Raw genomic sequence first — 16,855 nt, 5'->3', positions numbered from 1 at the left:
GATATGTTCATCATAACAGTCTAGTCTATAAAGATTAATGTTAACCTGGTGACCTTATTATGCCTTTTCTAAATTTGGATGTTTGTAGTTGTTTCATCTCCTAAATTATCTTGTAAATTTGGTTTCCTTGAACTTGGAGCACATCTAGTATGGTATATGTTTTTCTATGCTTTTAAACATAAGTTTTGTTGAAAATAATTGCCATTGATGATGTTTATTGTTTTTACATAAAGTAAACAACAAAGGTATCTTCTAATTACATAGTCCGACCTGATCGGTCACATCATCAATTTTCTTTTTTGTGATACTTCGTGCACATTATTTTGTTGATGTGGTCTACCAGTCAAAAGATATGTTGATAATGGAATATGTAGCATAAGCTTTCAAGAAATTAAATCTGCTGATATCCACTATCTAGAAGTGATGTGAGGCTGCCTTTTTAACTGAGACTGTGAAGGCAGGAGGGTTTCTTATGAAGCACTATCTGATAGTGGCATGCTCATAGGATTACTAACTAAGCACATCTAATCCATGAAACTAAGATGGAGATTAAGATGGAGCAATGAGGGGTGCACACAGACAGGTAGGACATAACAGCCTCATAATGGACATCATGTCCTCCATGTTGAAGTTGACAAGAAGAAGACAGCCATAAGATGTCCTTTTACTGGGTGAACTTTGTGTGTCTCCTTCACTCCAAAAGGTAACTCATTCTAAATGTTTAGATGATGATATTATATGCTTGACTTGGTGCTTTTGCCACCAACCGTTCCATATCCCCAAGCTAAGGGTCGCCTCCATCGCCTCTCTCTCATCCGACCAACGCAAACCAAACCAGCTCACATCTGACACACATGGAGCAAAAAGCTGTCACCCGAAGCCCATCATGGCCGGAGCTCCTCGGATCCAAGCACTGGTCCGGCCTTCTTGACCCCCTCGACCTCTCCCTCCGCCGCCTCCTCCTCCAATGCGGCGACATGTGCCAGGTCACCTACGACTCCTTCGACAACGACCCGCACTCCAAGTATTGCGGCAGCTGCCGCTACGGCAGGCGCACCCTCCTCGACAAGGTGCTCTTCCCCTACGCCGCCAGCTACTCTGTTTCCGGTTACTTATATGCCACCGCCCAGGTAGGCCTCCCCGGCCACTTCTTCCTCTTCTCCTACGCCCGCGATGCCTGGAGCAAGGAGTCCAATTGGATGGGCTACATCGCGGTCTCCACGGACGCCGCCGCCCGCGCCACCGGCCGCCGTGAGATCTATGTCGCGTGGCGCGGCACGATCCGGACGCTCGAGTGGGTCGACGTGCTCGAGCCTGAGCTGCTGCCCGTCGACTCCATTCTTTCTTCCAAGAAGGAAGCCACCGCCGAGGAAGAGAAGCCCAAGGTCATGAAAGGCTGGTTCGTCATCTATACCTCGAGCAACCCCAACTCTTCTTACAACACGCAGAGTGCGAGGGAGCAGTTGGTGGCTAAGATCAAAGAGCTCGTGGAGGTCTACAAGGACGAGAGCCTGAGCATAGTCTGCGTTGGCCATAGCTTGGGAGCCGCCCTTGCCATCTTAAGTGCTTTCGACATAGTGGAGAATGGACTGTCCAAGGTCGGAGACAAGGAGGAGTTCCCAGTCTGCGCCATGGTGTTCGGCAGCCCACAGATCGGGAACAAGGCCTTCAACGACAGGCTGGAGAAGCTGCCCAACCTTAGAGTTCTGCACGTGAGGAACAAGATCGACCTCATCCCACTCTACCCGAGCGGCCTGCTGGGCTTCGTCAACACCGGCACGGTGCTGGAGATAGACACGCGGAAGTCGCCCTACTTGAAGGACTCCAGGTTCCCCGGCGACTGGCACAACCTGCAGGGGATCCTGCACGTCGTGGCGGGGTGGAATGGGGACGAGGGCGAGTTCGAGTTGAAGGTGAAGCGGAGCGTCGGGTTGGTGAACAAGTCGTCGGAGTACCTCAAGGACGAGTACCTGGTGCCGGGGTCGTGGTGGGTGGAGAAGAACAAAGGAATGGTGCTTGAGGAGGACGGGGAGTGGGTGCTGGCAGCGCCGACGGAAGAGGATGCTCCCGTCCCGCCTTCCCCGGAGGGCCAAGCTGGACGGCTCACCGACATGGCGGTTGCCGAGCGGCCTGTTGCAGTCAAGCAGAAGACGAGGTCAAGATCACGGCTCTCATTTACCTCCTGCTTTAAGGTCGTTGACTAGTTGGCTTGTGGTGGTGTGCATGGACTTCATTGGACATGTTGGAGAGCATGTGAATTCTTTAATCCTTTCACAGTAATTCATAAAATATATTATAACAAGATACATTGTAGTAACTAAGACTAAAATCATAGTCATTATAAATATATATATATGATTTTTTTTTCATTGAAACTTATTATTCACATCTCTTTTTACTATTGACAACCATCTTAAATAATAATAATAATAATAATAATAATAATAATAAGGATAATAATAATAAGGATAACAACTCAGTCCAAGGAGAAGATGGCCATATCAATTTTTGAGAAGCCTCCCAAAAAGGAAGACTAGGATACACAATCAAAAAGCCTCTCATCATAAAAGTTAGCTTTTTAGAGTTAGTAGAGGGTGTATATAATGTGCAATTCATGGTATGAACATTGGCTTATTGGGGACCCATTTAGAGTCAGTAGAGGACATTGCCATCTAAGGGACAGAATGATGAACATTGGCTCCATGGTATGAATAAGCTTTTTAGAGTTAGTAGAGGGCATTGCCTTCCAAGGGATAGAATGATGAACATTGACTATTTGGGGATCCATTTAGTAGAGGGTGTATATATTGTGCAATTCATGGTAACATGTTTAAAAATATTACAATATGAGCATCTCAACCTAATAGTATTTGTCTTTAGCATCAGAAATATAAAGGATATTAGGAAAATCTAAAACAACTGAAATTTCAATACACACTTTTTACAAATTTAATACACTTATTTTTATATATCCATAAATAATAATTTTTCGATATCACTAGTGTTGTGGGAAACAACTTTGAGCCGTGGCCTCGGGGCCGTCGTGGCTCGGTTCGGGTCCGGAAGACGGGGATCTCCCTGGGGGCGCTCCTCGAGCCCGTTGAGGAGGTCGGGGGCGATGTCCGATCGGGACGATGTGGTCGTCTCGGCCTGCAGGACCGGCGGGGACCTTCGGCTTCGCACCTGCACAAAGGTCGGGTCGGGGTGCTCGACTCGACCCCTCCGACGATCAAGTTAGAGGAAGATGTGGAGGGGGTTTCAAGAGAAGAAGTATTTTTTAGTGTGTCCCGCTTCCCCCCCCCCCCCCCCTTCTAATGAACGAGAGGGTATTTATAGGGAAGTATTCTGCTTCCTGAGCTGCCCGCTTGCAAGGGACAGGCTGGTACTCCTGACAATAGCGATGGCGTAGCGTGTTGGTAGCGATGGCGTAGCGTGTTGGACTTGGCTTTTGCAGGATATTAATGTGCCTCGGTCAGCGTTCTGATCAATTCCGAGGTGCGTGACGTCATCTGGAGCAGCTGACATTGTCCTGAGACTGATTGCCATTTTTACCATTATCAACTAGTAATATAGCTAGAAAATCAAAGTCGATATTCTCTAGTTGAAAATCACATTCACAAAGTAGAAGGATAAAAAGTTTTGATCGAATATAACAAGGGCCAAATTCTAACATTTTATTAGATTCCAAATCAAGATATTAGTGGATAATATTCTATTTTGGATGTCATACTAGGTAGGCATTCGTATGTGGTGCTATGTTATCTAATATTAACTAAACATGATTAAATAAAATTATATCATTGTTAAATTGATTAGACCATCATTGACTACGTATGATTTGAATGGATGTCATATGTTAAGTTTCAGTTGACTATAAATTTTAGTCATATCAATCGAATAACATACTCGAAGAATCTTGTAAAACTATAATCTGCAATTCCAATAGAGGTGACTTTTATGTTAAAGGCACACGTAGGTTGTACCACTTTTTTACTATACTAACTAGGTCTTAGATGTCATCATATGTTGACTAGATCTTCACGGGTGATATGTTTGAACCAAGAATAGTTGTATACAGTTTGATTAAATATTGACTATCGATTTTATCCATATTATTTAGGGCCCTTTCTCGTCAATAGATAGCCCACAAAAATATAATTTTGTTCCGACGCTTATTGTGTTTGTAAAAGAGGAGATAATTATTGTGTCGTAAATGTAAGTGTTGATCCGAGTTTGATGAGCTAATTAATCAATAATTTTATTTAGTTTAAATTATTTATCAAAATACTTAAAAGTCATCGTAATATATTTATCAGATCTTTATAAGTTAATCTTAAATTTTTTTTATTTATATACGATGATGTGAGATCAATCGAGACGTCACAGGCTTAGTGTCAGCGTGGTACCACATGCTAATTGTCGGCCACCTATGATTGAGTGAATGCTGCTGTACGTCAAAGTTGGATGGGTTTGACGATAAACTTGTGGTTCAGAGTGTTCTCCTTCTCATTGTGTAAGCAATTATTCTTATTTTTGGGTGCTACGACGTTCTCCGGATGATAAAGCTGCTCAATCAAACCTGTGTTCTTGACGAGGAGATACTGTCGTGCGTGCAAGTGTTTGACAAGCCTTTCTACTGCAAGGACGAAATGGAACAGGAATTGAATCACTGGGTGGCACGATCGGGGATGGCCAACATCGATCTCGGTTCTGCACTTTGCATGGTGAATCTGAAGTCCGGTTTGCCTCCAGCATGAGACGTATGCCCTTGTTCTTGCTTCCGCCGCCCGTTCGTGTGGAGCACGTACGGCAGGAATTAATTCTCGTTGACGGTGCTGCCATCTTCTCCCTGTCGATCTCGGTGGCGAAGGTTTCGATGGATGGGGAGATAAAAAGAGAGGACAGAGTGGTGCATGAACGAGTGGCTGGGCGGTCGATTGGCCACCGCCGTGACGCAGAGAGGAAAGGGACCGAACGGCCGCGGCGACGGCGACCGCAACGTGACACAATTGATGAGATGTAGGCTTCACGGTCAACAAGGAGAAAATGAGTCTCCATCAAATCCATTTGCGTATCAATCTAATATACAACATCCAAAAAAAAAAAAAGTTCACTATATTACAGTAAATTATTATTTATTCGAAACTTTTTTTTTTCTATTCTAAAACTGATTAGAACATGGAAAAACTACGTCAGGAATCTCATCATCATTATTATATATATATATATATATATATGTATATATATTTGAGGGTAAGAGTATTTTGTGTTCCGTAGGCAAAAGAAAAAGGAAAAAGTGATCGATCGAAGAAAAATCCAAAATATAAAAGGAAAAATCGACCTAAACCAAATTCGTACGCACACCCGTGAAGGAAAACCCACGGGAAGGATGGAGATGTTGCGGGGCCCGCTTCCCACGTGTGACGTGGGATGTGTGCCAATAGGAGGCCTTCACGTCGTCGCAAGGCATGTCCAGCCCACGTGTGTCTGCCGTGACGCTGACGCGATCGTGATCTTTTGCCCCACACTTAGAGAGATACTTTACGTATTTTATATATCTTTTCTATATTAATTTTTTAGTTCAACGAAATTATGTGGGACGGATGTTTTATGCATACTACATTAGAACGTCTAAAACTCAATAGGCTATTTCCCAACCGTGAATATTCCGAGAGATATTTTTAATGTGTTCCAATGTTTTTTTTAAGTACGAACGTATATATATTAGGGTATTTTTCTAAAAAAAAATTTTTTTTTTAAATATATTAGCATCGTCATAAGGTCATCTTTTTCGTGACACCCTTCAATAGGTTTTCGATATCGTTATTTTGAAATGGATAACATGACCACCGGTAGCACGCAGGAAAATCTTAAATCTTTTATTCTCAAACATATCCTCGATGGTAATAAAAGTACGTACAAGAATAAACTAAGAAAATTAGAAGAGAAAAATGATAGAAATTAGCATGACAGGATAGAGATGGTCACGTTAAGATGATCGACAATACTTATCTCGAAAGGAAAGCGATTTTAGAAAAAAAAAATCTTAATTTCAAAAATTGAAAACTAAGGGCATCTTTAGAAAAAAAATTAAAAAAAAAAGATAGCATCTTCATGAAAATTATTTACAAAGAGGGAAATAAAAGTATCTATCGATCGGTAAATTTTATCGAGGAATAGAGATAAACAACATGTTGGGGGGGTGGGGGGGGGGGGGGGGGGGGGGGCAGGGGCACTGGCTTTTTGTGTATGAATGGACAATTCCATGAAGTACTCCTATGGATACCTTTTTTTCTGTCAAAAAAAATATATTTTTTATTTATTATATCAACCAATTTTTAATCAGATTAAAATAGTATTCAGATATAACTTAAGAAAATTATATATATATATATATATATATATTAAAAAAAAACACATCACATTTATCTCGAACCATAAAATGAAGATCAAATCGGTGATGCCGGTCGTCCGTCAGTGGTACAGTCGAAGAATGTGGAAGAACATCATTGGTGGGTCCAGGGATCGCATCTGATGATCGGATCCGGTCGCCGGGCCCACGCCGTACGGTGGTCCACGGTACCACCACGGTGCCGTGGGACTGCCACTGCAATCAAAGAGGCGGCTTACACGACTCTTTATCATTATTCAAAACAATAATCCTATTTCCCAATCGCATTACGACAGTAGAAAAATCATCATCTTATTCTGATGTCGTACGAGTAATTCCAAAAGAAAATACGCACGATTTTGACATTGTAACGACATCGAAGGTTTTGATCTCTCTTAAATATGGACAGTTGGCATTGATTTGATGAATCATACCTTCATTAAGTCACTGTCAAAGTGTTGGGGGGGGGAGGATTTAATTTGGCGATGAGACTACGAGTAGAAGAGGTTGGATTTACATGATCGACGTAAAATTAGAGTGAGTTAATTCACCTTCTTCTACCTCCTCAAAGAGTCATGCTCTATAGGTGGAGGGAACAGCATGCTCATGCGACCTTCGTCTCTCTCTCTCTCCTCTTACTTCTGCCGAGTGACTTGTGACTCTGCTGTGCATTATTGGGAGGTTACAGGAATTGAATGCCTTGTCCGCTAGCTTATATAGTCGGCCAAGCTTCGGCTGCGAACGATGACGACGGCCATGGCTGTTACCGGACTGGACCGGAACTCCATTGGCGTGCATTCATTGGCTTAGTTTTCCGCGCTTGTGACACCCAGTGAGAAGCCGAAGCTGCTGCAACAGGAAGCTAAGATCATCATCATCATCATCATCATCAGGTTCTCCGGCTTGTTTGTTGCTTCGGATCATTGAGCTGCATGCGGTAGTACTGCTTCATCGGAAGAACGCTGCTTTCTGATTCTTAGACTTGTTGCGCAGCAGCGAAATGGAGAGTTTAGACTCCGACCTCTCCCGGAAGCTCGACCTTGAGGCTTGTTTCCTTAGCCCAAGCGTTCAGCTCCGAGGGACCGGTGACATGGAGGAGACGCTCGGTGCTCTCTTGGATCGCCAAGCGGTGATGAGGTCGGGTGCCCCTTGTGAAGCGGCTGCTGCTTCTTTTCGAGCTATTAGCAGGCCGGAGATCGTCGACCGGTGCTGCAGTCTAACTCAGGATTTTGGATTATCCGATGACCTACCTGTCATCAGCAATATCAGTCACGACGAAGATGTTATCTCTGCCATCTTCCCTGACGGCGAAAACTTCTGCAACTTGAGCTGCACCGGTAATGTTTCTTCCGGGGAGTCCGAAAACCATGGCTCGTTCGATGACCTTAAGTGGAACAGAGATGAGATGGCCTCCCGAGTCTCCCCTGATCCACTTCTTCCCACTGCCAAGAGAAAGCCGAATTCTTCGCCCGAGGAAGAAGGTCTTCGGAAGAACCCGAGATCGGAGAAGCATTCAAGCTCTGTGGCCATCGAGACTATAGCAGAGGCGAAGGAGATGATCTACAGGGCTGCAGCGCTGAGGCCGCTGACTCTGGGAATGGAGGAGGCGGCGGCAGCCGAGAAGCCAAAGAGAAAGAATGTGAAGATATCAAGTGACCCACAGACGGTGGCAGCAAGGCGCAGGAGGGAAAGGATCAGTGAGAGGCTGAGGGTGCTGCAAAGGCTGGTCCCCGGCGGCAGCAAAATGGACACTGCAACCATGCTCGATGAGGCCGCCAACTATCTTAAGTTCCTCAAGTCTCAGGTCAGGGCCTTGGAAACCCTCGGTGAAAGGCATGGCCATGCAACCAACAGTGCCATCCACTCCTTTCCACTAGCTCTGAACCAAGCTTTTAGAATGCAAAGATGAGAGATGAGGCACGAGTCATCTCTGCGACTATGGGGCACAGGTCATTCCCTTTTCTCATTCAGAGATAACTTTCCCAAATCCACAACACCCAACCATAAGAAACCATTGGCTATTAGCTTTCCCCACCAATAGTTTCAGCTATAGATTAAACCTCTTGTGTATCCATAGCCTTTTTACCTCTAAGGAATAGATAGCAGCAGTGCAACACTTTTGACTTTCACCCTTCAGATACCTGTGAATTAGTTCCTGTCAACTGCACATATCAGAGCTTCACGGTCACATTTAATCTGTCACCCTGAAGTCTGACTTCTCGATCACAAAGTTGTAAGAGGTCGATCTGTTCTCTGTCATCCGATTGACCTGAAGCGCGAATTTTACAGGTACTGCTTCCGATGGTATGTATCGAAGTGACAAGTAGTTCAGCTCTCCTCCCCTGCCAATCTCACTCCTTCTCTTTGGACCTGCAGTGTCGCAGAGCACGATGCTGTCTTGGTTAAGCCGGAGTACCTTTGCGAAGACCACCTGCACAATAGGTGAGCACGTTGGAGACAGAGAGACAGAGGTTGCCAGTCTACGCAATCGCTCTGCTCCAATTACCTTTCTCTACTATTCTCTTCGCTGAACTGTGTACTGATTATGATGTCATACAAAAGTGCCTTCTGTGATGTCCGTGCAAAGATCTTAAACACTGACTCTTTTCTTCTCGTGTTGTCCGTGCGGTAGGAAAGCTGCAAACTCCACTCGTAGATCCTCTTGTGCATCCTAATAACCCACAGCTGCTGCTACTGGACTTGTGCATCCAAGCATTGAATTTTGAGATCCCCTATGCATCCTGTTTAACTACTCTTACTACCTGATCTTAAATGTGGGATTGATTCTTCTTCTCTGAGACAAGTTTCTGTTTAACCAGCAAGCTCTTTGGTGTGCGTTTATGTGGATTGGCTATCAGAATGGGCAGATTCGAAAGCTACAACTGAAGCTTAAGGTTTCATAGTTCACAGCCTCTGGCATTGTTCCTGACTCTTTGATGGAAACAAAACCTTGTATGATCACGCCATGCTTTGCAAATGTTTCTTTCCATTGATCGAGAACAAGCATCATCGGAGGAAGAAGACCTGCTAAAGATACACAAGTTGGAAAGAGAGCTCAGTGTTCCAACAGTTTCTCGAAATTTCATCCATTACGGACGTGTATTGCATTAAGATTGTGCGTATCAGTCACGCGACTGTACCGTCGGACTCAGATCTTTCTTTCGTTCTCATTGGTTGGCGTGCTATCCTCACATGAGACCCTCATCGGCCGTCCATCCATTCTTGCTATCGCATCTCGGTCGTCCATCCACGAGGCGTGAGCCAAGTGGAGGAAGCCTCGTTACGGATGGACGGTGATGATGGAGGTGCGTCGGACCAGCTATCGATCCATACCAAAGTAGGAGAAGATCCCATCTCAGGTAATCCTTTTTTAAGGCAACAATGCTTGTCCGACACATTACTTTTCCCCATCGACAAACCCTAGCACGAGACCGTACGCATCGGCCGGGCCCCACGTTCCTTTTGCGCTTGTTTCGATACTTGTTTTGTTTTGGATTCGCTCCTCCGCTTCGAGATAAGGATCCCAAAGCCAACCACTGCGTTTGTCTCGCGAAACAATCTCCTTTCTCTCGGACCTCCTCTCATCGGTGGCCGCTTTTTCTTCCGATCCACTACCCTTCCCCCTTCTTCCCTCTCCGCGTCGCTCCTCTCTTCGCCTCCCGACGTCGCATGGTTCGTGATTTCTTCAGCTAAGATTGGATCTTTCCTCTTCCCGGTCCTTGACGGGGGGCTCTGGTGCGAGATCATTGCTTGTGGCTGGCCGCTCTTTCTTGCAGAAAGATCGGGTTTTCCCTGCTGGATTTCGTCCTCGAAGAATTTTGTGCTTTAAGGTTGGATCTTTACATTTGAGAACAGCTGTAAAGTTCCAGCTTCCGTTTTGTTCTGTGATTTGGGTAAAAAGATGGGATCTTCTTTTACTGGAAAGAGGAGGGTTCGATATCGATATAAAGATTAGGAGAAGTGGGTTGAGGAGGCGGATATGGATGTTGTCTCGTGTTTCCTTGACCTTCTTCCACCCATTGGGGTTTTTCTAGGTTCGGTCTGGTGGTAAAGTCGAAGCTATGAAAGGGGGAAAGGAGGAGGGTAAGATCATGGGGCCAATGTTTCCCAGGCTCCATGTAAATGATGCTGATAAAGGTGGTCCGAGAGCACCTCCCAGGAACAAGATGGCCCTGTATGAGCAGCACAGCGTTCCTTCTCAGAGGTTAAACCGGCCATCTTCTGCTCTACCGCTGCCTCATCAGAATGCCTGCTTGTTGGTCCCTTCTAATCCTTTGAGCCAGGTTTGTTCATTATCCAGAACAATTTAATTTTGTTGTCTAGCTATTTCTCATGGTTTTTCAGAGAATGCCAGGGGAGAAAACCTACAAGAGAACCTGTTTTTTCATTCTCTTTCGTGAAGCTTACTGCTGTAGAATACACCCCAGAGTGCAGTTTCTTACTTTACTGCTTAGCTATAGAGGTTGACGAATATCTATGCATCTATTTCTCGAGAGGAAAAATCTTACAAACCACAGTTCTTCAATTAGTTAAACAGTCTGTAAGGATAAAAAAACTTGTTAAATAAAGGGCTGATAAATTTAACCTGTTGTCCCTTTTGCCAAAGACATTTATTGATGTTGCAACTTTTGCTTAGTTCTGAAGCTTTCCTTTTCTTGTGGAATTATATCTTTTACAAAATTGATCTTGTGACCTGAAAGGATAAGGATTGCATCGCTTGTTGGATGTAAGTACAGAAATTTACCTTTAAGGATTATGCGGGACTTGTAAATCCAGAAGTTGATGCAACTCAGATATGGATATAAAAATTGATGCCCAGTGTTAATATGCAAAGATAAGAGTTAAAAATGATTCTACTGGTGAAAAAGTAGGCGTGTACAGTCGAGAGTATAATGAGTGATGTTATCTATGATAACTATCGATGCGTAATGCTAGACATTAGATTCAGTTGTTGGAAGAGGTAGAATAAGTGTGAGAAATAAAATGAATAATATGATTTTTGGACTCTCTAGTGATGTTATCTCAAAAGGCTTATGTAGCTAGTTAGGATAATGTGAAAAGTAGCTTATTCAAATTATTTGTGGGATATTTAATGATTTAATCCTTCATCCAAAGGATGAAATAAGTCGCTAGATTAAAGACCTCATGACCAAGCAACATCTGCTATTGTTGTTTATGAATTATCTTGAATTTCACTTTATATTGTTATATGGACTTGATAATCTGGAAGTCTAACAAATTATGTTTAAGATGGACTAACTGAATGTAAGCCAATTTAAGAGCGAGAGCCAGTTTCACAGATGAAAAATAACACAGTTTTCTTATTAAGTCTATCATTTGAAAGTTTGGTTGGTATCTTTAAGTTGTTTTGATAACTTTTTATATCAAAAAATCATGGGTTATGCCATTCATAGCAAAGAGTTTGCATTGGAAGTTCAGGATTCAGCAACTGGCGAAAAGGTAACTAAAGGATAAAACTATGAGGACATGAGAAACGGTTAGATGACACTGGTTAGTATGACATGCCTGACATAATTTTGAAAGAAACAAGAGCAGTTTTCCGATACAGAAATCCCCCATTGGATATTCTTTTATAGAATAAAAAGACAAAGATAAAAAAATGTACTGGCAAACTGGTGAATGTCTAAGAAGCAGAAATGCAAAGGGTGTCCATGATCTAATTCTTATGCGCTGTTAGAGATAACCTGCGGCTTTTGTATCCCATTGAAAGCCTTGCTACAAATACTAGCACATCAAATATCCTCTTTCTTGCCCTTTCCTATTCTCCATTCTTTCAGAACTATTGCACTGTCCCTCTTTCTTTTGTGTCACTCTGGAGCCCAAGGGCATATATATTGATGCTTTAAACATATAGCAAATTTAATGTGCTGTGTCAAGTCTGGAATTGGAGAATTGGAATGATATGTTCAGGATATCAAATTCTTGATTAAAAAATGACACCTGCCGATCATTGGATGTGAAAAGATCAGTTTATATTTTGCAAATAAAACATGGTTGACTTGGAGTTCTTCCAACAAACAAAGTTCTAACCTGTCACTCTTCGTATAATGTTTATACTTTATACCCATATCTCCAATCATTTTAGGGTCCATGACACTTGTATTTTTTATCAACTCTTTTGGAGACAAATTATTCCAAGTATGAGATGCTTGTGGGTTATCCACAATATGAGTTTCGAGAAGGTTTTGGTGATCCGAAGCTCTATGAAATAAACGCATCTTGTTTACATTAGGAAAGATCAGTTTCTTTATTAGTTTGCAGTACATTAGTTATTGCTAATGATTGTAATCTTGCTGTAGGGATGCGGCCAAGAGAGAAATGTTCTTTCTCCATTTTTTATGCCTCGCAACACACCTGCTTATTCACCAGAGAAAGTTGATTGTCAGTTATCTGATGGAATAGATCCCAACTCAAGGTTGGAGGAGAGATCATTAAAGCATGTGAATTCTAGAAATTTGAATTTGATGAGATCAGCTGCTCATTGTAGTTTGCTACGACATCCAAAATCTAAATCTTCTCATGAGAAGAAGATGGATGATGTGGATGATTTTAGGGTTCCTACATTTGACAAATCAGAACCTGCTCTGTGCTCCAACAAGGAAACATCTGTGATGGGGTCAGTGAAGCTAACTTCCTTTAACACCAAGAGTCAACAGAAAAGTCCCAATGCTACACTTAATTCTTCAATTCGATACTCAACTTCTTATTTCAAGCACTTTGAACAAACAGATGTTTCTAATATGCAATCACGAAAATTTGGTGGATCTGAGAAGGAGAGACAACCTGAAGAAAGCTTAGTAATTGCAGAACACAGGGAAAAGTCTCCTCCTTCCGCTAGAGTTGAAGAACGACCAATTGTGGCCAAAGTTTCAAATGGAGCTAGAGATGTTACTGAGAAATCACGCTGTGGAGGTGTGAGTTCATGCCAAGAATCTTCTCAGAATGGTGATCTAATCGGACCCAGGACAATGAACAAGGTTGATGTTGTTGAAAATGGGGATGGTTCACAGAAAAGACAGAGAACTACAAATATGGTAGACAATGGTAATTTGGAAAACAATGTAAAGGAAAATGGGTCATTGGGAGAACACATTGCCGAAAGAAAAGATGAAGCTTCTGAGGCCTCAATAGATGACTCTATATCTGGCTTGGAGATATCTCCAGATGATGTTGTTGGTGTAATTGGTCCAAAGCATTTCTGGAAAGCCAGAAGAGCTTTCATGAAGTACATACAATACTCTTTTATTGTTTTTCTGTTCAACTATTTGTTGCTTAATAATTTAAAAACTTCTCTTGTTGCACTGCTTGCTGATTTATATTTCTTGATAGTTCATTTGTCATATTTATTATTATAATATTGATGGCAAATCATGATCTACCAAATAGCTCAAGCTGAAATCTGAATCACAGTTAAGATTGAGAAGTTAAAGGTTGAAAAACACTGCTAAGTTCTGCAGTCGAGCCTATGTGTAATTTATAAAATTAGAAGCAACTTATTGTGGTTTCCATAAAAGTTAAGATGAAGTGGGACAAGCTGGAAATGTTCTAGTACTATTTGAGGATGACTCTGCAGACACAGATACATTTTCTATAGGTTTTTTCTTTATATATCAGTAGAAGAGATATCACTAGTTCACGAATTGTGCAACAGCCCGATCAAAGTTAGAAGTTCTTACTTGACTGAAGCACTTAGATATGATCTTTGTGAGTGTTACGTGCATGCTTTATCATAGTGTGCATTCCTGTTGCTTTATCATACGATCTTATCACACAAATACTTGTAAAAGCTCTCACCGGTGGCAGCAGCAATATTGTTATTCTCTAATCATGGATGGTGGTTTATTTGCTGCATTTGTATGCTTCATTCTGATCATCTGATAGTACCTTTCTTGATCTTGCAGTCAACAGAGGGTCTTTGCGATACAAGTGTTTGAACTGCATAGACTAATAAAGGTTAGATGGTTTTAAAATCAGTTGTAGAATAAAGAATTCAGCATGTGCATCAAATGTCATGTCAACTTTAGTTATTATGAGATTAACCATTTTTATTGTATGTCTGAAATAGGTTCAAAAGTCGATAGCTGCATCACCTCATCTGCTTCTTGAAGGCAACCCATACTTGAGCAAGTCTCCAGTGAAAGCACCCTCAAAGGTTCCACTGCTTGATTGTAATATGAATTCTCAACAAGATGCAGTTAAACAGAAAGATGCTAAATGCCAGAAATCAGATCAGAAAAAAGAGCTACAGACGGAGAACATTGCTAGAGCACCTCCCCCTACTTGTGGGGAAAGAATTGATGGAGGTTCCCATCGTCAGGTTTTAGAAAGTGGGCCTTGCTCGACAGTTCCCCCATCACATTCCACTCCCCCAGACAACAATCCAAGTCCTTGGTGTTTACATCCACCGGCAAATCAGTGGTTAGTTCCGGTTATGTCGCCCTCAGAGGGACTCATTTACAAGCCTTATACAGGGTCTTGCGCACCGAGTAGTGGTTTCCTGGCCCCTGTTTATGGAGGATGTATGCCTCTCGGTGTACCATCTCTGGCAGGAAATTTCATGAATACTGCTTATGGAGTTCCAGCATCTCATAGGCCGCCGGATACGGGTGTTCTTGCTGGTGCTTCGGCAGTTGCAACCAATTACTTCCCAGCATATGGCATTCCATCCATGAATCCAATTGTATCGACCTCTGCAGTCGAACAGGTTACCAATTTGGCTTGTTCTCGACCTAATGGACACATTGATCAACACTCCATGATCTCATGCAACATGTCTCATTCAAGGAGTGAAGCAATCAGTGGCTGTTTTCTGAAGTTTCAAGCATCAAAAGACACGGAGCTACAAGCAAGTTCAGCAAGCAGTCCTTGTGAAAAGGCACAAACAGAGGCATCAGATGTATTACCCTTCTTCCCCATGGCTCCGAAGAAAGAGAACCTTGTCTGTCCATCGCGGTCAAGCGGTAGGGATAGTCAAGCTCAAGCCATCAAGGTTGTGCCTCATAATGCGAGGTCAGCTATCGAGTCAGCGGCGAGGATTTTCCAGTCAATACAAGAAGAGAGGCTGCAACATGACTGATGATTGTGTTCGTAGGAACAGATGCTCCTGACTATTCATGGCTCTGTTCATGGGCTCCTGAAGTAAACTTCCCTTCGGCAGTCCAAGCGGCTTACCTCTCTTCTAGTTAATGTAAATATGAAAATGAAACAGGTGCCCTATAGCTCTCTCCCCATATTTGCCGCTGACCAGAAGGGTATTTATCTGAGTACAAGATTTCGTTTCCGAATGTAAAAATAAAAGCCATACTCTTGCTCTTTCCTCGGTTAAGCTGATAGTGTGGAACTAAATATTACTGGTAATCTTCTGTAAACATTGTTTTGTACTTACTAGTGGCAAGTCAATGCAAGTAGTTCTCTTTTTCTGAAGCTCATACAAGGATGTTTTGATGCTACTCTTTTGCTCATAGTGTAACCATTGCAGCCCCTAAAATCCTCAGGAATCAATCTGCTGTCTCTTTCTTGATTCAAATTGGCAGGCTTTTACTACAAAGTCTCGTCTTTGCATTCTGTTCATTTGTTTCATGTACGATCGTGAATTGGACTGTGGAGTCGCCTTGTGGTGGCATGTTTAATTGGTTTAGGTGAACTTTGTTCATGCTGTAGAGAGAGCCTCGAGAAGAGAAGGGCAGGCTATTGAGGCGCCTCCAGCACAAAAAAAAATGTTGGCGAGAGTTGAGAGGTGGTAGCCCGAGAAGAAGCGAGTCACAGAAAGACAACAGCCAGCCGCCTCCGAGTGTCTCATGGTGCACTTGTGGCAGGCTCTCTCTTCTTCGTTGGAAAGCACTGAGTTGCCCCTAAAAGAATAAAACTAGGCCAAAATGGGATGTTGAAACATGCGAGGAAGAAGCTGCAACACTATATTTGAAATCAATGATGCAAAATATTTCACGTAACTAAGGACGAGAGGTGAGAGTCACTTTGCATTAGCGTTGACGCCGAGCAGATACAGAGCGATGAAAAAACCATTCAGCAACTACGTCGGTGTCAACATAATGTAGACTGATCCTCACCTCTCGCTATTGTTCTTTTCATCCACAATAGTCACCTTTGGCCTCCAATGACACTATCGTTCGTCACCACCGACACCATCCGTCATCATCAATCGGAACGTTAAAATTATCTTTTTTAACTTTTGTTTTCATGTTTCCGTTAAAAAAACCGACATCATTAGGATAAATAGACTATCGAAATGCTAAAGATAGCTGACTACAAAAGTACGGGTATCGAAATGATGAATGAAAAAAATTAGATTATGTGAAGCACAATCTGTATCCATATCCTTGGCACACGATTCAAAACCATACTAAACAAAACGATCATAGATTGCGGGGTAAATAAAAGGAAAAAATAAAAACAACCAAACAGATGAGTTTATTTTAAATGGAT

At 42.6% G+C, this 16,855-nt stretch overlaps 3 protein-coding genes across 5 annotated transcripts; all 3 read left to right on the top strand.

The window, feature by feature from the left end:
* The first annotated feature begins 754 nt into the window (after positions 1–754).
* LOC135631217 (phospholipase A1-II 5-like) lies at positions 755–2,302 on the top strand. 2 transcript variants are annotated; one of them, XM_065138779.1, is made up of 2 exons: positions 755–1,070; positions 1,131–2,302. In XM_065138779.1, exons 1-2 carry the CDS (start codon positions 855–857, stop codon positions 2,202–2,204), a joined length of 1,290 nt encoding a protein of 429 aa, XP_064994851.1. In that variant the 5' UTR covers positions 755–854; the 3' UTR covers positions 2,205–2,302. The 2 variants fall into 2 exon arrangements, with proteins under 2 accessions (XP_064994851.1, XP_064994794.1); XM_065138722.1 differs by having other exon boundaries at positions 756–2,302.
* Positions 2,303–6,876: 4,574 nt separating this feature from the next.
* LOC103985825 (transcription factor HEC3-like) lies at positions 6,877–9,004 on the top strand. 2 transcript variants are annotated; one of them, XM_065138645.1, is made up of 3 exons: positions 6,877–7,284; positions 7,388–8,680; positions 8,768–9,004. In XM_065138645.1, the coding sequence occupies exon 2, from the start codon at positions 7,392–7,394 to the stop codon at positions 8,298–8,300; it is 909 nt and encodes a 302-aa protein (XP_064994717.1). In that variant the 5' UTR covers positions 6,877–7,284; positions 7,388–7,391; the 3' UTR covers positions 8,301–8,680; positions 8,768–9,004. The 2 variants fall into 2 exon arrangements, with proteins under 2 accessions (XP_064994717.1, XP_064994660.1); XM_065138588.1 differs by having other exon boundaries at positions 6,878–7,284; positions 7,385–8,680.
* A 524-nt stretch (positions 9,005–9,528) lies between these two features.
* Positions 9,529–15,835, top strand: LOC103985833 (protein HEADING DATE 3B). Its single transcript, XM_009403687.3, has 5 exons — positions 9,529–10,221; positions 10,426–10,674; positions 12,712–13,637; positions 14,314–14,365; positions 14,478–15,835. The coding sequence occupies exons 2-5, from the start codon at positions 10,453–10,455 to the stop codon at positions 15,486–15,488; spliced, it is 2,211 nt and encodes a 736-aa protein (XP_009401962.2). The 5' UTR covers positions 9,529–10,221; positions 10,426–10,452; the 3' UTR covers positions 15,489–15,835.
* Positions 15,836–16,855: the final 1,020 nt, after the last annotated feature.

This window comes from Musa acuminata, chromosome BXJ1-1, assembly GCF_036884655.1.
Source record: "Musa acuminata AAA Group cultivar baxijiao chromosome BXJ1-1, Cavendish_Baxijiao_AAA, whole genome shotgun sequence".
NCBI lineage: Eukaryota > Viridiplantae > Streptophyta > Magnoliopsida > Zingiberales > Musaceae > Musa > Musa acuminata.
This window is presented reverse-complemented; position numbering and strand designations above follow the sequence as displayed.

Bases quoted from the DNA above. Each gene is read 5' to 3' on its own strand.
- LOC135631217 (XM_065138722.1), top strand. From the start codon at position 855: ATGGAGCAAAAAGCTGTCACCCGAAGCCCATCATGGCCGGAGCTCCTC.
- LOC103985825 (XM_065138645.1), top strand. From the start codon at position 7,392: ATGGAGAGTTTAGACTCCGACCTCTCCCGGAAGCTCGACCTTGAGGCT.
- LOC103985833 (XM_009403687.3), top strand. From the start codon at position 10,453: ATGAAAGGGGGAAAGGAGGAGGGTAAGATCATGGGGCCAATGTTTCCC. The intron at 10,675-12,711 runs GTTTGTTCATTA...ATCTTGCTGTAG, and splicing joins CTTCTAATCCTTTGAGCCAG to GGATGCGGCCAAGAGAGAAA. The intron at 13,638-14,313 runs GTACATACAATA...TTGATCTTGCAG, and splicing joins GCCAGAAGAGCTTTCATGAA to TCAACAGAGGGTCTTTGCGA.